Source organism: Bos taurus, chromosome 27, assembly GCF_002263795.3.
Source record: "Bos taurus isolate L1 Dominette 01449 registration number 42190680 breed Hereford chromosome 27, ARS-UCD2.0, whole genome shotgun sequence".
NCBI classification, from domain to species: domain Eukaryota; kingdom Metazoa; phylum Chordata; class Mammalia; order Artiodactyla; family Bovidae; genus Bos; species Bos taurus.
The window spans coordinates 43678915-43700111 of NC_037354.1; the positions used below are offsets into that span (position 1 = coordinate 43678915).

The 21197-nt window shown below is 39.9% G+C and overlaps 1 protein-coding gene across 1 annotated transcript in view; it reads left to right on the forward strand.

The window, feature by feature from the left end:
* Positions 1-21197, forward strand: part of ZNF385D (zinc finger protein 385D) — a 986289-nt gene that overhangs the window by 228475 nt on the left and 736617 nt on the right. The window contains exon 2 of the mRNA XM_024986354.2: positions 5128-5346. Coding sequence (XP_024842122.2) covers positions 5128-5346 — 219 coding nt within the window. The remainder of the gene's footprint in view (positions 1-5127; positions 5347-21197) is intronic.

Sequence of the window (21197 nt, forward strand, 5' to 3'; positions counted from 1 at the left end):
AGAAATTTCTGTTCTATTAGTCAGGAAGAGAAATAAAGAATAGTCTCAAACTAGTAGCTTTTTTTTTTTTCAATTTAAATAAACTTTTTACTTTAGAGTAGCTTTAGATTAGCAGAAAAGTTATCAACTTAGTTGAGTTCCATAAACTCCACCTACATAACTTTGCTCTACTGTTAACAGATTAGTCTGGTGCATCTGTCCCCAGTAGTGGAGCAGTAATATTACTGACACTCTATTCTTTATTTGGACCTTATCAGGGGTTTTTCTTCTCTCCCCCCGGCTCCCCCAGCCCAGATAAGGAAATGGCAACCCACTCCAGTACCAGGATTCTTCTGGGTAAAGTCCCATGGACAAAGGAGCCTGGTGGGCCACAGTTCATGGGATCGTGTCCAACTGAGTAACTGACCACAGGGTGTTTCTAAACCAATGGTTTTGCTCTTTTCTAGCACCCCATCCAGAACACCACTTTTTTTTTTCTCTATTGTGCAGTCAATTGGTTTTGTAAAATTTTTCTTGAAATATATTTGATTCACAATGTGTTAATTTGAGGTGTACAGCAAAGTGATTCAATTACATGTGCATACATATACAGATACAGGTTCTTTTCCATTAGGGCTTCCCTGGTGGCTCAGAGGTTAAAGCGTCTGCCTGCAATGCGGGAGACCAGGGTTTGATCCCTGGGTCAGGAAGATCCCCTGGAGAAGGAAATGGCACCCCACTCCAGTCCTCTTGCCTGGAGAATCCCACGGACAGAGAAGCCTGGTAGGCTACAGTCCACGGGGTCGCAAAGAGTCAGGACACGACTGAGCGACTTCACTTTCACTTTCACTTTCTTTTCCATTGTAGGTTATTACAAGACATTGAGTAGAGTTCCTTGTGCTATACAGGAGGTCCTTTTTTATTATCTAATTTATATATTGTAGTGTATACATTTTAAACTCAATTCCTAATTTAGAATTATTTTAAGTGATTTGTAAATAAAGGGTAAATTATGTATTCAATAGTTACTTTAATTATTATCTTAAGGTCAGAGATACTGCAATTGTCAGCTGATTTTTCTCTTAGACCGGAGTATACATACCTTATATTTGTCCAAAAATAATGTATTCTGATAAAATCCTTAGATCTGTCACACTTTTTTGTACCCTATGAAGCTATCTTAGATGTTCAGAACATCTTATGCATTTGAGGTACAAACCGTACATTTTTAGATACTGAGACAATTTTAGCTTTTTTGTATATGTAGGATATGTCCATCCAAATGTAAGTGCTTTTACTTGATTGATATTAAAATATGAGAATTTCATTTAGTTGTAGAAATCAAGGAAGAAATCTCTAATGTATTAATGGTATCCCCAAATCACTGTGGATGGTGACCGCAGCCTTGAAATTAGAAGATGCTTTCCCCTTGGAAAAAAACCTATGACAAACCTAGACTGCCTATAAAAAAGCAGAGACTTCACTTTGGGTCCAGAGAGTCTTACCTATGGTTTGACCAGTAGTCATTCATGGATGTGAGATTGGACCAAAAAGAAGGCTGAGCACCAAAGAATTGATGCTTTCAAAATGTGGTGCTGGAGAAGACTCCTGAGAGTCCCTTGGACTACAAGGAGATCAAACCAGTCCATCCTAAAGGAAAACAACCCTGAATATTCATTGGAAGGACTGATGCTAAAGCTGAAGCTCCAATACTTTGGCTACCTGATGTGAAGATTCTACTCATTGGAAAAGACCCTGATGCTGGGAAAGATTGAAGGCAGGAAGAGAAAGGGATGACAGAGGATGAGATGGTTGCATGGCATCATCAGCTCTCTGGACCTGAGTTTGAGCAAACCCTGGGAGATGGTGATGGACAGGGAAGCCTGATATGCTACAGTTTATGGGATTGCAAAAGTTCAGACATGACTTAGCAATTGAACAACAATGTGTCCTTTAATGGATCAAACAGTTCCTTATCTCTATCATGCAAGCCCCCTTTTCTTTAATTCCCACCATAAATTTGAAAGGTCAGGAAGCTAATACAGGTACCCTCTCTTTTGGAAAGTTTGCATGCTTTATACGGCTTTTCTTTTAGGAAGGCTTACATTATTTTACTACTTGATTTTGCTAACTGAAAGAAATTTGAAGATGATTTTTGATTTTACAAAATAAAAGATGAAAAGTGAAAATAGCATTTTTTATTTGTTTTCAGCAGCTGTGATAGGTGAAACCTCCTTTACCAAGTCCAGGCTCACTCTCTTCACCACAGGACAGGCCAGTGAATCCTCGAGATGGAATGTTGAGGCAAAGAATACGGCTTTATTGGAAAGCCTGCTGACTGAGAAGATGGCAGACTAATGTCCCCAAATAACCATCTTGTCGGGGCCTGGATGCCAGATTGTTTTATGGATCAGAGATGGGGGAGGTGAGGAAGCCAAGTTAAGAAGACTATTTAATTCTTGCAAGTATTTCCTAGAACGGCAAGCCTCAGGCAGGCAGTGTTACTTTCTTTTTCTAATAGTCATTTCACAGGTGGTGTGGAATGGAATGTCTCCTGCCACATCAATAAACAAGCATGTCACAGTTAACTTTGATTCCATCCCTCCAAACACGAGTTTCTGAGCCATGCTGACACACCACACTCCCTACACAAGGAATCAAGGGTGGCACAGTCATCAGAGATTTCAGCCCGTGAGCTAGACAGAGGCACTTTAGTTTAAGGAGAAGGCAGAGCAGGCAGGGTTCTCTAAGCTAGGCCATTATGTGTGATTATACTAACAAAAGCAGCAAAAACAGGGGTTCAAGTCAAAGAAACAGACCCAGCATGAAATCAGAATTAACCCTTCCTGGTTCCATTGGTACTTACTCAGAGCATGGTGAGTGAGAGCCTGTGATATGGAGATGAATGAAAGTGAACGCTGATCCCAGAGGTTCCGTCTTTAGGTGCAGGACCCGAGGTGAATTCCTCGTGCGCTGTAAACCTCAGCCTCCTCAGTTTGAAACAGGAAAGACTATAGTTCTGCACCATTTCCTTTTCCGTTGTTACGATGTTTGTCATTTAAAATGGCATTTAACATGGTATTTGGCATGGCAAAAGCAAAGTGAAACCCTTGCTGTTTTGATCTCCAGTGGCCTCCGTCTGCAATGGCTTGGAGCAGGGCTTGGGTTCCCAGCCAGAGATTGGGCTGATTCACAGCAGTACAAGCACCAGGTCCTAGCTACTAGACCTGTAGTCAGTGACACGGGCCCTGGCCCTTCAGCTTTGCAGAAAAGAATTCCCACAGAGATGGAAAGTAGTGAAGCAAGCAAAGCATTTAGTGGGAGGAAAAGAGTACAATACATGTAGATACACTCACGAGTAGGAGTTGTGCCCTGATGGCAGTTTGAATTACTTTTATGGGGTGTTTCTTCCAGGTTTTATTCAGCCAGTCATTTTTATTTGCCTGGTTCACAGCCCAGGTTTAGTATATCTCAGGATCCTCCCTGTGTGCACATGCATCTCTTAGCCAAGAGGGATTCTACCGCAAAGGTGTTTGCGTAGGAACATCCCTTGATATAACTCCCCTTTGGCCTGCAAGGAGTCTTTTCTGCACATGTGTGGTCAGGGAAGACTCCTGACTTTGGAAATGAGGACTATGTGGACTGGGCAGGGCCCAGCCTCCTCCTTTAATTGTCTTGCTATTCTAGTCTTGGCCTTTCTGTCCACAGGGAATGAGTCTCCAATGGCTTTACCCTGGGGGGAGGGGGTGCTCACCTACCTCCTACTTCAATTTGCATTCCATGAAAGATAAAAAGTACAGTATGAAAGCAACCTACTAAAATGGGAAGAATTGGAGATTTTGAATTGTAAGTGTCTCTGTGTGTGTGTTAGTCACTCAGTGATGTCTGACTCTTTGTGACCCCATGGACTGTAGCCCCCCAGGCTCCTCTGTCCATGGGATTCTCCAGGCAGGAATACTGCAGTGGGTTGCTGTTCCCTTTTCCAGGAGACCTTCCCAACCCGGAGAGCGAACCCTGGTCTCCCACATTGCAGACAGATTTTTACCCTCTGAGCCACCAGGAAAGTGTCTAGGACAATGCTTATTTGCTACTGATTTTAGTAATATGAAGGAATCTAAGAATTATTTTATTATTTTTTATTTTTATTGATTTTTTTTTTATTGAAGTACAGTTGATTTACAGTGTTGTGTTAGTTTCAGGCGTACAGAAAAGAAATTCAGTTCTATAACACACACACACACACGTATGTGCATACGTATATGTCCTCTTCCAGGTTCTCTTTTGTTACACATTTTTACAAAACAATGACTTTAATTCCCTGTGCTATACAAAGGGGCCTTGTTGTTTATCTGTGTTATATACAATAGTGTGTATCTGTTCATCCAAGCTCCTAATTTATCCCTCTCATATTTCCCCTTTGGTAACCATAAGATTGTTTTCTATGTCTGTGAGTCTATTTCTATCTTGTAAATGAGTTTGTTTGTATCATTTTTTTTTTTTTAGATTTCACATTTAAGTTATATCATATGATTTTTGTCTTTAACTTACTTCCTTAGTATGGTAATCTCTAGGTGCAGCCATGTTGCTGGAAATGACAGTATTTCACTGTATTTTATGGCTGAGTAGCATATACAATGGTACATCTATCTACACATGTGTATATATTTATTCATTCGTTGATGGATATTTTCATTGCTTCCATGTCTTGGCAATTGTAAATAATGCTCCTACACTGTTGGTGGGAATGTAAATTGATGCAGCCGTAGTGGGGAGCAGTATGGAAGGTTCTTTAATGGGAATTTGCTGTGTGGCTCAGGAAACTCAAACAGGGGCTCTGTATCAACCTAGAGGGGTGGGATGGGGAGGGAGATGGGGGGAGTTCCACAAGGGAGGGGATATATGTATACCAATGGCTAATTCATGTTGAGATTTGACAGAAAACAGCAAAATTCTGTAAAGCAATTACCCTTCAATAAAAAATAAATTAATTTAAAAAATAGAGTTATCATATGATCCAGCAATCCTACTCCTGGACATATATCCAGAAAGGATGAAAACTCTAATTACAGTAAAAAATACATACACCCTAATGTTCATAGGAATCCAGGAACCTTGATTGGCCTGTTCATAGCTTCCTTTGCACCCTAGATTCCACATGTGTCCAAGATGGAGAGTGTGAGGCTGAGTTTCCACCTGACGGCTTTGAAGAGAAACCAGAGAAAGAAAAGAAACAAACCAATTTCACTTTGTGCAGTGTGTGTAACATTCAGCTGAATTCAACTGCTCAAGCCCAAATCCACTACAATGGCAAATCACATCAAAAGAGATTAAAACAGCTCAGCACCGGGCTGGTGAAAAACGACACTGGTAAGTGTTTCTGAAGCTGTATTTTCAATTTTATATCGTCAAGTTCTTTATGTACCTGCAGATGTGGAAATAAAAGAATAGACTAAGCTCTATTTTTAAAGCTGGGAAAACAGTAAATTAAAGTTTTATCAGCGTAGCACATTGAAAGAATTTCTCACGGCTATCTGAGGGACAAGGGGAAATTTGGTTGTCGTCTGTGTGTAAATGTATTAGGATTGGGATTGGGACCTACCAGGACACTTATGATAATTAGAAAAAAGTTGACATTAGATTTTGTTGATATTTGACTTTACTATAATTATTTGAAAATTAGCATATTCTTCTACATTTTATATAAAACAATTGTTTCTGTGTTTGTTTTATGCATGTTGGGGCCTCAGTTGGTTCACAAGATTGCCATTTATTTTAAAAAATACACACTTTTCAAGTCGAAGTTTTAACCAACAAAATGTGATCTTTTAGTATGTACAGATTCTTTAAATTTGCTGGTGAAAATTAATGGTTTGCCTAATCACTTTCTACTTTTAAAAGTATAAGCTGAATTTAGGAGTAAGCAAATTTTAAAAATAGCACGTATGTATTTTTGAAACAAATGGAAGATTATTAATAAAAGCAGGGAGAGGTGAGGGAAGGGAGGGTAGAATCCTGCAGCAGGATTTAGGGCAGCTAAAATAACAGTAACGCCAAAGAGTTAACAATATTGTGGTCTGGTTGGATGTTTCATTGATAAGATATGTTTTATATCAATTTTATTAACATTTAAATATGAGACTGGATTTTGATATGTTCTAATATTTGGTATTGAAGGCAAATATACTTTTGTAGTGTTGACTAAAATAATTGCACGAGGTGGCAGTTGCGAGTGAAGCTTTATTTGGGGCAATATGAGGACTGCAGCCCCAGAGACAGAGATCAGTAGCTCCGAGAAACTGCTCCAGTGAGGCAGGGGAAAAGATGGTATATATGTGATTTTGGTAAAGGGGGGTATATGCGATCAAATACATACTTTTTTGTAGAAAGTTTCCGCTTGTGCCATGAAGCTTCTGCTAGTCAGGAGAAGCAGTCATCACCATGAAAGGTTTTAATGCTTTCCTAGATATAAGGAGATACAGGAACTGGGCTCATAAAATCAGCTCCTGAGAATATCTAGCTGTCTGAAGACCTGCTCTGCCAGTTTTCTAGAGCACAGAGTGCCTGTCTCTGCGCTCCACCCTGAACTCTTCATGGGGTGTTGGAGGTCAGCAGCTGCAGCCGCACAGATTCCATCCTTGTAGAAGTAGATGGCAGGCACCCATGGTAAATGCCAATTTGTGGTTGACAGGAGTTTGCTTCAAGGCTACCAAAATGAGAAAAAAACAAACAAACCACAAAACAGTGTATTTTTTAAATTGAAAGTATTTCTACCTTCCTTTGTATTTTTAGTATGGCTGAGCTGGAATATTCTAATAGAAAGGATTCTGTGTTTCTCTTTCTTTTGTATGACAAAAGGTTAATTATGGATCTTACTGGTCAAAGAGATATTTAAAAATAATCATTGCAAAGTAAATAAGAACTACGAAATTTCATAGCTCCAAGATGAGCTAGTGAGGCCATGGACTTATTAAGTCATATTTAAAAATACAGATTTCATGACCTCTGCTTTGAATGTTCTAGGGAAAATCTTTTCCCTATCATTGGCATTAGGGTAAAATCATGGTAAGTACAGCGTGATTGAATTTCAAGTTGTCTTTCTTTCAGTTGCTGTGGGTGTGAAGCCCAATCCAGATCTCTGTCCATTGACACTGAATTAAATCACAGAGACAGTTTTGGGTGAAGTTAGAACAGAACAGCTTGATTGCTTTCCAGGCAGAGGGAACCAGAGTGGGCTAATGACCTCAGAACTGTGTGCTCCCTTGGAGGGGATAGTGGGGGGTTCACAGTACTGGTTCAGAGAGAGCGTGATCGGCTCGTGGATGTTCTTCCGATGGGTCAGTGGTGAGCTGAGTGGGAATCGGCACCATCAGCCTTCTGGCTCCAGCTGGTCTGCGGTCTGTGCGCTTCTGGATTAATGTCTCCCACCTGTGTGGGGTTCAGTGTCTTCACAGCAGCTCAGAGATACTGGTATGTGGGACCCTTGAAGGAGAACGAGGACCCTGCCCCGAGGCTGCACTGTTCTCTCTTGATGCTCCTCTTGTCTCTGCATCCCCTCCCTTCCCTAATTAGCAAAGGTTTGGACCTGCTGCTCTGGGAAGGTCTTGGAGGCTAAATGAAGCCTGTTTCCTATAATCAAGAAATGCAAGCTTTTGTGCCCAGGAGACCCACAGGGGTCCTGCTGGGTTTCAGTGGTGGTGATGGTGTCAGCTTCAGGGTTTTACTTCACTTACCTTGGTATTTAAAATCGTCTTTGGAGAAGTAATAAGTTACATCATAGAAAGAAACTCAAGAGTTTAAATCATAGCTAATCTCAGATGAAATTTAGGATGGTCAACAACTTTCAAATCATAGGACTGAGTTCCTCAAATCAAAAATAATTGCATCAGTCCACATATAATGGACTAGCATTGTACTAAAGGCTTTATGTACATTTCTTATTTATTTTTCTTTACACCCAGAGAGATATTTCCATTATCATCCTCTTACAGATGTAGAAATTGAGGAGAATGTCAATGAATCCTGTACTGAAGGTCACCCAACTCTTAAATGGTCAAACTAGAGATCAAATTCCAGTCTTATGCAGTAAATAGCTGCATTCTAAAGTATACTGTCTCCCCAAAATGAATATTCCATAGAAGTGGTGACTTTATTTATTCAAGGAGAAAATTATTTTAAGAGAATATAAAAAAATAAAATTATATCATATTCCCAACAATGCAACGATCAATATGGTGCTTAGCAAATTTCATTGCTACATTTTCTTTGCATATTATTTTCCCAAGTTTCTTTTTAGCATCAAGTTATCAAAAGTTGTGAAAATGATTATGAATTAATGGGAGCACTTGGTTTGGATTATCTTGGTTTGATCTGAAATCATACTTCGGAGGAGCCCTCACCTCTGATGACAGGTGGATTTAACTACAGGTGGATTGAACTACAGGCAATCAACTCTCAAATCAAGTTGTTATTTTACATTGATATAGAAACATATTATTTCTTTTATATACCCCTCTGTCTTTCCACACTAGAAATGTACTTTTTCAGACCTTTGGGGAATAAGGAAGGAGCCCAGTTCTGAGAGTCATATGATTAATTGTGCTTCCTTTACTCACACAGTGACCAAGCTAAAATCAGGAATCCTCAAGAGTAATGGGTCATGTAAATATTGAGTTGAGCATTATCACCTTTAGTTTATTCAGAGATAGAAATGGGACTAGAAGGAAATAGCCTCCTCCTTGAAGATGCACACACAGAATGGCTGCTGTGAACTTCTTCCATCTTTAGAAAAGCATCTCATCTCAGATTTCAAACTTGAAGGCAGTGTGGGAGGGCCAAGAAAGCAGTAAGATATTAGAAATATTTACCTGGATGAATTCAACCTTATCCATAGCTCACTGTCAGAGACGCAAATAAAATCAGTAGTGGTTGCTGTTGTTAAGTTGCTAAGTCACGTCTGACCCTTTGTGACCCCAGGGACTGCAGCATGCCAGGCTCCTCTGTCTTCTACATTCTCCTGGAGTTTGTTCAAATATGTCCACTGAGACATGGAACTAGATTTTATTATTCATTTGAGGTTGTCTAAATGGAAAAAATTAGTAACACTGGTTCTGGGTGACTGTAGAACATTGTATAGTTACATGCCTACAGGTGTATTCTAAAATATGTGAAAAAGTACAAGAATAAACAAGAGGGACATCACCCTAGCTAAAATAGGGTTTTTGTATTTCTGAGCAAAATGTGGCATTTCTCATGTCATTTGACTTATTACCTAAAATGGCCTTCTGAAGATTGCAGTGAAAAAATATACTGTGTGTGCTGGTTAGGTAGGAGCCCCTGGTCCCACAGGTGAGACCTGACTTCACTTTCTGACAGTTGCTGCCGTCTTGACAGGAGTTACATTACCAAGGACACTTGTCCACACATGCATGTATGTTGTCCTGAGTCCCCAGGTCCCTCCTGACGACTGAGAGTGTTGCCTGCTCAACTCCCCAAGCACTGCCTGCAGGTGAAGGGGCTGGCTCTTCTGAATTTGCTCCTTCCTTGGAGCAAAACCTCCCAACTTCTTGGCTCAAAAGGCCATTCCAGCTTCAGCTTTACCGATAACATGGCTGCAATTCTATCAAGTCCAGCCCACCTTCCCCCAGGTCTGCTTTCCTCCTGCCTCTCACTTCCTGATCACTAATCCACCACTTGCCCCCAAGGAGTCTGCCCCCTGGGAATTCACCCAAGCCATCACCAGTGGGTCCCATATATCCCTAAGTAACATGCATAATGTGCTTCACTGTGCAAGACTCCAGCGTTTAATACTCCCCCCTTGTGTATTTCCCATCCAAGCCTGTACTTAAGCTTTGTTATCAGAAATGCAGAGGCAACAACAGAAAGTGAACTAGTATTCACGGTTGTTCCACTTCTTTTATACACATCATCTACTGCACCCAATCCGTGTCTCTGCAAAGCAATTGTTACTACATCTGTTTTAAAAATATGTTAGCCAGGGAGATCAAAGGGACAGGGAGACTTGCCTAATAACTGTTCATTTGTTAAGCTTGTCATATTTATATTATCACAGTACACTCATCTCCACGGTAGACTTACATTCTTCTGTCAACAAAATTATGCCAAATATTTGGTATTTTCTTATGTGATTGAGTTTATGTCATTTTTAAAGCACTTAAGTTACATTATTACAGGAAAACTGATGTTTCCTTAAATTATTTTCACCAACATAACTGCGGAGGACGTTTTGTGCAGTGTAATTTACCACTACATATTATTCTAGAAATACATTTATGTTTACATTAGCACACTTTTTGAAGATGAGGTGAATACAGAAGTGGAAGAAGGGTATTAGATAATTAAAGATTTCTTAAATGTCTAGAATTTCACTTATTTCAGAGGTTGCATTCTTCACACTTTCATGAAAACTGTAAACCAAAGAAATTCCAATACAAGCTGCGTACCTTACTTTATTTGGAAAAGGTCTTTGATTTTATATTTATGGGGAAGGTATGTTTTGCAAATAATGATTATTTTCTGATAATAATAATGTCCTGTCTGAGCTGTTCATAAATGTACAAAAATAAAACAAAAATCATCAAGAATCCCACAAATGTAATTACTTCTGATCTTTTTGTCATCATTCTACCAGGTATGCAGGTAAATATGAATAAGCAATATTATGTGCAATATTACATGCATTATAGTATAGTGTTTATAGATGATCACCTTTTTATGACTACATATGTTTAATTACCATAAAGAATTAATTAGCTTATGTTAAGGTTTTGCTCACATTTGTCATTTACCTTTCCAACTATGTGAAATATTCTATAGTGGAAAAGCCTTATCATCATGAAGTATAAAGTGAAAAGTTAAAACAAAGCATCCTGAGGAGTTTTATCAGAAGACAGGAATTTGAACATTAGCCTAAAAATACTTCTTTGATTCACGAGAGCATTTTGGAACACATATCGCAAAGGGTACAACTTTCAGGTTGTTAGAAGCTTCTATGGCCAACTAACATCATTCAGTTTCAGGGCTCACCATGGTTAAACTCTTACTAATGCGCGTTGAAAGACTGAGTTATAAGTTGACCGATTATGGCAGCTTTGTTTTGTAAACACCATCTTTGTCATATTTGAGTTATTTTATTAAGCCTGGTTGTCTAGTTTTATGGGGCTGAAACTGCTGTTGAATGATTCAGTTCTGTCTACAGTGTTCTGGACCCTTTCGGGGCTCATTGTTTTGTGGCACATAGATTGTGAGCGTCGTCGCCCTTGTCTATCCCCTTAGCATTAAGTTTTCTTTTATTAACAAAGAAGCTAAATAAAACTGTACTGTCTAGCTTTCACTTATCTATTCTCTTTTCTCTTTCCATTGATTATCCTAGATAAGGTTTAAAGTGTCAGTAGATTTTCAATTTACAAAGGTGTTCCCTCTCTTGCAACATTGGTAGTTAATTAAAATAGCTTCAGAGAGTTTTCTAATACCTCGTCTTAAGATATATATATATGTCGCTGTGTGTTAAAGGTTTCATTTTCATATAAGTTTGTCTCATCTTTTAATCTCCAAGTACCATTCACACTTTTGTAGAATGTCAAATGTCAATAAACGAATTAGAATTTGCCAATATCTTTGTGGGTTCATAGTGTTCCCTTTCATTTAATAATGAAAACTGCTTTCTTAATACTACTGTGTCTATGTTGGTATATGACATACTGCAATGTGGCAATAAGGAACACTGCTTTGCTCATACTTCTGTCTTATCGACCATATCCTTTAGAAGGTTCAGCCAAGGGGAGGCAATAAAAAAATGCTGATGCTAAATTGACCAACAATATGTGATAAGTTATTTTGTTCTTACTTGAATCTTCTAAGTTTCTTTTTATCTCTGAGGGATAAAAATATGGGGAAAAGTGACAAATGCAAAATATTCCAATTTTGACTAGGTCTCTGGCTTTGGTTACTGATTTTTATTTCTCCCGTAAAATAGGGATACATTGTTAATTAGTTCAATGGAAACATACCTTCTTGCTAACACTTTAATAGTTTAGATCAGAAAGTTAATCCTCTTAGAAGCATTATACTTGGTGCACTCTGCTGCTTTATGTCTCATTTTTGTAATTGAACATGAAGGGAATGTAGCATTTTAATCATAACTCTGCCAACATCTTTAAATTCAGGCCAGTTGACATTTTTTGTTTGTTTGTTTGAAATTTTCGTCACCAAGAAAGACACGGTTTCTCTCCTTCTAGACTGAGTTGGTGGTAGTGTATTCTTGGTTATCAAAATCTTCATGGCTTTGGGAGTTTGAAATGGTGGATATTCATGATGTGTGAAAAAGCATGGTACATAACTGTATGATCCTGATTATATGAAAACGGATGCTTAGTTGTGTAAATACATAAATGAGACCCAGAAGGACGCGTCAGAGGTAAACCGCTTGTTGTGATGGATAATGTTGCTTTTGCTTCTTGTGTTTTTGGTTTCTTGTTATTCACATGTTAACTTTTAAGAAATAAATGTTATTTAATGTTTTAGAACCTTTTTAAAGGGTTGTTCTAATAAAATATACTAATAAAAATCTCTACTGAAAAACCTTCAAAAAGAGAGCGCAGACACATTTATTACTCCAAAAGGGACAGATTTCTGGTCACCAGCTACTTGCTTGACCTGGACTTGGTAAGTCCGTTGAAGGAAACCATCCTTTTCAACACAGAGACCTCTTTCTCCACCCTGTGTCCTGAAGAAACCCTTCTTTACGGGGTAATGGTGAGGGTTTACAAGCTGAGGTTAGTAATCAGGGCTGACCCCTGTCTGGAGACTGTGGCACTGTGCCCAAGAAAAGCGTACCCAAGCTCCTCACGACCACTGTTTGTGTGAAAAAAATAGATGAAATGACCACTAAGGGAAACTTGAAGAGAGAAACGGATGAATTAAATGCCTGCCATTTAGCTTGAGAACAGGATTTATTTGAGATAGAAGAGTTTCATTTGTGATTCTGTGTCTGTATGGGGTGTGTATTTGGGGACATTAGAAGAATTGCAAGAACTGAGAGCTTGTGGCGGTGGTGGTATAAGCGGGGGGTGCAGAGTACTGCTTGGGCCCGTCTGAGCCTCACTCTCTCTAGCAGGGGTTCAGCCACGTCTTCTTTGCTCACCTTTTGCCTCTTTCAGTCAATAACCACGTTCAGCAGCGACTTCCTCCCGTCATAGTGTTTCTCTACCCCCCGATCTTTGAAAAATAAGCATTTTCCTGCTTTTCTCGATTTGAAAGTATGTTTTGCCACGTTTGTTCTGTTTCGTTTCTATTTCTCCTGAAAGCAGTTTGCTGCACGGTAACAGTGTTAGTAGATACTGGAGACAGGATGCTTTCAGGTATGAATTCCCCTTTCCGGAGAAAGTTGCCTTGCATTGGAGGTCAGTCCCATAACTGGCTTCATGGTTTCTAAAGCCCCACCCCAGGCGTGTCACACTTCATCGTTTCGTGTGTTTCTCAAGAACGCTAAGCAGTGGTGTGAGCAGGGGTGTGTGTGTGTGTGTGTGTGTGCAAGAAGGTACACTAGGGTGGGGCAAATAGAGTAGCACTGACGTGCACGTCACCGTGTGGAAACAGACAGCTAACAGGAAGCTGCCGTACGGCTCAGGGAGCTCAGCCCGGTGAGCTGTGGGGACCTGGAGGGACGGGGTGGGGATGGAGGGGAGGGAGACCCCACAGGGAGGGGATCAGTGTACATTTCTGGCTGATTCATGTTGTTGTACAGCAGAAACTAGCACAACACTGGAAAGCAAGTATACTCCAATTAAAAATGAATAAATAAAATAATAAAAATAAAAACGAGGGTACAATAGATTAATCATTAAGTAGATCTTTAAAATGTGAATTTTAAGTGTTTAAATAAGAAACTTTGACATAATTTTCAAAAATAGAAGCTCGGGTACATGTATTTCTTCTCCTTGTTTTCAAAATTGCAATAATACAACACAAGAAATTTGGGAACAGAAGTAAATATATCCGTAGCAGCATTGCATACTTGAGAATAGTAAAACAGTGAGGAATTTCTGGAAAATATAAAGGAACTAAGGGCTTCCCTAATAGCTCAGTTGGTAAAGAATCCACTTGCAATGTGGGAGACTCTGGTTCGATTCCTGGGTTGAGAAGATCCCCGGGAGAGGAAGAGAGAGGCTACCCACTCCAGTGTTCTGGCCTGGAGAATTCCATGGACTGTATGGGGTCACAAAGAGTCCATGGGATCCCAGAGAATTTTGGAAAAATATAAAGGAAATAAGGTGAAAATGAGGTAAAACAATAAAGCTAAATGCAAACAAGAAAATACAGAGTTAAGGAGAAAGGGCCCTATTACTTAGGTTTCCAGAAAAATTTCAGACTGCCTCTAACTTTGATCTGAGGTAGCCTTAAGTGTAGGGCTCACCGTTTGATGGACATCAGGATGACTTTATGTACACTGATTTGCAGCCAGAAGCTGGGACATAACCGACCTGCCCAGCCTAATCCTGGAAAAGTGAACAGCAAATGAGTCTAGGGACTACAAGCCAGAAAGGGCAGGAAGTGAATGGTTTGATGGAGATCACGGATGAGAGAGGTAGAGGAAATAGATGTGTCTGATAAGAATTTTTAATTTGTTGCCTTCGTACGTGTGCTGTAATATCTTCTGACATCTCACCTATAGAAGCTTCAGTAAAGGCAGCTTCACTTACTGACATTTAATGTAAGATCAGAATCCTTCGTGGGGGATAAAATGTGTGCCAGGACTATATCCAAGTTGAGAAAGATATTATCTTGCAGATAGAAGGACAAAGGAAGTCTAATGCCTGCCCTGCTCATTTGCAAACCTTTTAATCAGGTACAGCGTTGAAATCAAAGGTGTGAGCAAGACATACTTACCCGTCACTTAAAATTTGCCAACTTTGAGAAAATGCATGAATTTCAAGTCAAGATTTTACCTCAGAGAAGATAGGTAATGGGAAACCACATGTGCTTTTATTTCAAGATTTTCAGTGATTCAATATATATTCGTGTATATAATACAGAGGATTGTGTGAACTCGTCGGTGAGAAGAGGTGAAGGACTGTGGTTTCAAAAGTAGAAGAGTAAAAGCAGAATTAGTGTAAGAGTATTCCACTTCCTTGCTATGCCCCTGGTGATCCAGTGGTTAAGGCTCTGCACTCCCAATGCAGAAGGCACAGGTTCGATCCCTGCCTGGGGATCTAAGGTCCCACATGCTGTGCAGTGCAGCTTAAACAAATAAATAAATGCTCTTCTAGAAAACAATCATTGGGAAGTATAAAAAATTACAAAAAAAGAGTGTTTAACTTCCTTAGCACATATTAAGCAAACACATGCATAGGTAATAGTAATTCTGATCAATAATTAATATTTTTGAGTTCCAGAGAAGATTAGTCTTCTAACAAAGACAACTGGTACAAAATAGAATAAAATAGTGAATATAGTTTGAACGGGGAATTAACAAGGTTCTCCATTAGAACCCTGTTTGCATGCTGTGTATTTGGAATAGGGTGGTTGATGTTAAGAAATTGAACAGAGGAAAAACTGATCAGAGGTTAACAAAAATGATAACATCATCTACATACACATTCAATTTGTACTACTTCAACATGGGTTTTATCCTCACTGGTAGCACAGCTACAGTCGAGGGAATTATAAAATAGGCAAAAGAAAGAAGAAAGGGGGAAGCAAACTTAATGTTTACTTTTTGTAGGATGAAGAGAAAGAGTATCTTAACGACGTAATGAAGATGTCAGAAATATATACCGTGGGTTATGTTTGTTGTGCATTTAATAATATTTCCAGTCTTATTTTCAGTGCAGTCCAAAGGACCGATGAGACTGCCAATTGTGCTAATGACATGTTGATATCCTCTTCATATTTTCCACAGTGAGGGCTCAGTATTAAAAATAAAAAGACTTTATTTTATTGTTCAATTCCCAGCTTCTCTCCCCGAAAATAAGTCCATGTGGGCTGGAGCTTAGGGCAATCTGAGAACCAGTCTTCTCTTAAAAGACAAGATTACTGAGGTATCTTTGACATATATAAGTTTTACATATTATGGTATATAATTTAATGTTTTTATATATCTGGATAAACTGTGAAAAGATTACCATGATCAAGATAAATGACTTCTTCATCACTTCTACATAGTTACCCTGTTATGTGTGTATGTGTTGAGAAGATTTAAGACTTACTCTCTTAAGGGATTTCCTGTGTGTACCACAGTATTAGCTATAGTCACCGTGCTGTGTCAGACGTCCAGAATTTACTATCCCTGTAACTAAGTCTTTGTGCCCTTTCACTGACATCTCCCCATCTCCCCCACACCACTCCCCGCCCCTGGAGACCACAATTCTGCTCTGTGCTCTTATGGGCTCTGCTTTTTCGATTCCACATATAAGTGAAGTCTGCAGTAGTTATGTTTCTGTGTCTGGCTCATTTCACTTAGCATTGTATCCTCCAGCTTCATCCATTCTGTCTCAAATACCAGGGTTTTCTCCTTTTTACAGACTGAGTAATTTCAAATTTTGTGTGTATATATGTATATATGTCCAGACACACAGTTTAACCTTGAATCGCATGGCTGTTAGGGGTGCTGAACCCCCAGGTATTTGAAAATCCTGACTAGATAGCTAAAAAATAACTAATATCCTTGTATAAGCCTCCTTATCTGTTGTTCTACAGCTTCAGATTCAACCAACTGCAGATCCTGTAGAACCTATTTATTGAACAGCAACAACAAAAAAATCCACGCATAAGTGGATCCACTCCAGTTCAAACCCATGTTATCCAAGGGTCAGCTTGCACACACACACACACCCACACACGCCGCATCTTCTCTATCCACTCGTATGTGCACACCTGAGATGCTTCCATTTCTCACTTACCATGAATAATGCTGCAGTGAACACGGGAGTGTAGACGTTTGTTTGAGACGCTGATTTCATTTCCTCTGGATCTACGCCTGGAAGTGAAATTGCTGGATCGTAGGATTGTTGTAGTTTAGCTGCTGTGTCATGTTCAACTCCTTTGACCCCATGGACTGTAGCCCTCCAGGCTCCTCTGTCCTTGGGATTTCCCAGGCAAGAATACTGAGGTGGGTTGCCATTTCCTTCTCCAGGGGATCTTCCTGACTCAGGGATTGAGCCTCAGTCTCCTGCACTACAGGTGGATTCTTTACCACTGACACCCGGGAAGCCCAGATCATAGAGTCGATGATGGAGACCCATCATGGAGACCTCCATGGAGGCCCATTATAATCAAATCATTAAGAGTTAAAGAGACAATTTTGAAAGCAGCAAAAGTGACTTGTTACATACAAGGTTCAGCAGAAACCTTGAAGGCAAGAACGGTGTGAGATGATATATTCAAAATGCTTAAAGGGAAAAAACACTGCCGACCAAGCCAGTAAACCTGGAAAGAGTAGCCTTTAAAAATGGAGAGGAGACAAAGGTCTCAGACAAATAAAAGCTGAGGGAGCTTATCACCACTAGACCTGCCTGACATGAAATGCTAAATATAACTCTTCAAGTTGGAGCAAAGGATGCTAACTCAGCAAGACAAGAGCATAAGCAAGTATGAAACTCATTGGTAACATTCACATATAGGCAAAGCCAGGTTACACTCTACTACCTTAATAGGGGTGGGTAATTATTTTTAATCCTCATTTAAAGGTTGAAAGACAAAAGTGTTCAAAGTAACTGTAGCTAAATATTGTTAGTGAATGCACAACACAAACCGGTGTAAACTTCGAATGCCTCTTTCCCCTCAGTGCTCCCAGAGGTTTGGCTTTAGACCCCAGGGAATAAACCTTTCCAAGAGGCTCCATGTTCAGTCAGGTTGTCTCCCGAGGGACCAGCCCCAGATCACTTCACACATGATCACATAGGTTGGGATTTTCACATGAGTGCTGTTCAGAGGAAGCCTACTCTAGTTCTACTTATTTACATTTTATTCTGGATGCCCCACTTAGCATATTAAATATATTTTAACAACTAATATGTGGGTTCAGAACAAGCTTGGTAAGTCATATCTTCACCACGGTCCCTATCCCTCTGTAATTAAATGTGTTATCAGATTAAGTGGGTTGGTGGCTTGAAGGAAGACATTAACAATATTTATATTTACTTAATAATCAATGTTGAATACTACAAGGTTTGTCTTCTATGGGAAGATTTCTTATTCAGAACCTAGAGAAAAGAAAATTGGAGAGAATTCTCTTCAAAGAGAATTCATGGTTGACTTAAGAAAAAAATCATTTGCCCAATTCATACTTCCTATGAATTCCAAGGCTATTCCTTGAATAGCTATTCCAAGAATATTCCTTGAATAGCTATTCCAAGGCTATTCCAAGAATCTACCACTTAATTTCTGTAAGTAAAATCTGGCATGAACATACTCTTTTTTACTGAGGAATATTTATGTAAATAAAGCAATAAAACTAAGTATGTATATGTGTGTCTATAATATACATACTCAAACACAAATAAGTAACAATTACTATATAGCTTGGAGACGTGTGTAAGGCCCTGTTTGAACTTGTAAGGAAAGATAAAAATATGGCTGTTTTATAAGGAGGATATTCATAAACTAAGAGTTATTTTGCTGTTTCTACTCTTTCCAGTTCCTTCTAATTATTTATGGCATTATTTTGTTTACTTTCCCTGTTCAATGAGCTTCTGGAAAGAAGGAAATGAGACATTGTCGGTGGAAGTATTCCAACAATATAGGCTTCCCTGGTAGCTCAGACAGTAAAGAATCTGCCTGCAGAGCAAGAGACCTGGGATGAATCCCTGAGTGGGGAAGATCTCCTAGAGAAGGGAATGGCAACCCACTCCAGTATTTGTGCCTGGAGCATTCCATGGACAGAGGAGTCTGGTGGGCTACAGTCCATGAGGTCATAAAGAGTCGGACACAACTGAGCGACTTTCACTTTTTTCACTTTCATTTCATCCAAAGATGTGAATTTTAATTCATTTTTTTTCCTCCAAAGTGACTCTAAATTATTTGAACTTAAGGGCTCCAAGAATTTAATAGGAATTTAATTCCATATTAAACCTAGACTAAAAGTCAGTGGGATACACTGTGAGGATGTGAGATTTCTGAAATGTTTCTTACATACAGATTACCTGACACTCTGCTGTGCTTTGCTCTGATACCATCAAGACCAAAAGCTGTAAGACTTAGGGACAGTAAGAGGAGAAGTGGGGCAAGTGAGCTGTTTTTCTATGTGTCCTTAGAGGGGAGGAGAAAGTGGGCAGTGGTCACTGTGGGGAGGAGAGGGACACAGACAGAACCCTAGAACTGGCCAGTAAAAGGTGTAAAAAAGGGTGAAGAATTTGCCTGCATCTGTGATCCCAGCTCAGGTGGCCAAATTGACAGAAACTTGTATTTGGGGGCTCTCTCTTAGCGCGTCCATTAGAGTCACCTGACTTGGGTGAAGTGCGGTTCTTTGCAGCCTCCCCCAAAGTTCTTGAACCAGAAATACTGAGGGTAGCCAAGGAATCTGTGTCTTAAAGAGTTCTTTAGGCGCTTCTGTTACAGGCTGTTTGAGAATCACTGCCCCGTGTAATACATATCATCTCAGAAGCAATAATTTTAAAATTCAATAGTAATGTATGTCATGTATTTAGTACCAACGGGCAGTAAATTTTCAGTACAATAAGCTGTGGCTATAATGATGGTTAATTCTTGTTAAACACTATAATCTGCTGGGAGAAAAGTCCAGGTTGGGAAACTAACATGTATAATCATAGATTTTAGTGCTTATAGTGTCCTTAGAAAAATGGCCCAGGGACCCCTCAGGTGACCTGTACACAGATCTCATGGGAAGTGAGAAGGGCTTGTGTCTGTGTGTGATCAAGTCCTGTCCAACTATTTGGGACCCCATGGACTGTAGCCCACCAGGCTTCTCTGTCCATGGGATTCTCCAGGGAATACTGGAGTGGGTTGCCGTTTCCTTCTCTAGGGGGTCATCCCGACCCAGGAATCAAATCAGTGTCTCCTGCACTGGCAGGGGGATTCTTTACCATCGAGTCACTAGGGAAGCCCTTGAAGGGTCTGAGTTTCAAAAATTAAAATCAGCGCTTAGGTAGTGATGTTGCACTTGGTCCTCTGACCACAGTGCGAGTAGCAAAGATCTGGCCCGTGGCCCCTTTTACTTATACTTGGCAGTCCTGTGCAGCCCCTGAAGCCATCTGAAACAGGAGTTTGAGTGTTTGTGGAAAAGCCAAAGACAAAAAGTAGGAGCAAGTTGGGGCTATCTGAGTTCATGGCCTCCCCTCCCTTGAATTGTGGCATTTGTCCGTCTGTCTTTAGGAAGCCATTCAATGCTTCTCAGAGAGTTTGGAAAGCAACCATACATTGCTAAAATTTTTATGGTCACTTTCTATTAATTTCACACCTTCAGAGGGAGACAGATATAACTTTAGATTAGATAAAAGGAAGACCATTGCACAGAACAAGCCATACGTAACTCCTACCATGTAGATTGTACTGTGCAGGGCCATCCAGAAGGGTCCACACTCCTGCTCTGCTTAGTAAAGCTTTCACTTTAATTTTATTTTGAACATTAAAGCAGTTTCTTTTTTGAAACTAAATTTAGTTTTAATCGCTGACTCATATACATGGATCTTGGTGTATAACTACAAGGATGCTACCAAGGGAGATTTCTTGGTAACCTCCATTGTTTCACTGGGCTTCCCAGGTGGTGCTAGTGGTAAAGAGCCTGCCTGCCCGTACAGGAGACATAAGAGATACAGGTTTGATCCCTGTGTTGGGAAGATCCCCTAGAGAAGGGAACGGCTACACCCTTTAGTATTCTCCCCAGAGAATCTCATGGACAGAGGAGCCTGGAGGGCTATATAGTCCATAGGGTCACAAAGAGTCGGACATGACTGAAGCAACAGCATGCACACATCCTTCTGCAGTTTGGAGAGTTTTCCAAGAAATGATTGAAAATATGGTCTCCACTTTAATAAAGGAAGCTGGGTGGTGTTGAGTAAGTGGTTCTGTCCTTTAAGCAACACAGTTAAGGGCTTAACTGTGCAGTGTGACAGAGCAGTAATAGTGCGACTTGTTTAAGTGGAGCCCATTTAAGTGGAAGGCTTTTTACTGCGTCTGACTCTGCTCTTTTAGGGCTGGTGAACTTGTCCTTAATTGGATTTGATCCCTCCATCATGCATGGCTGA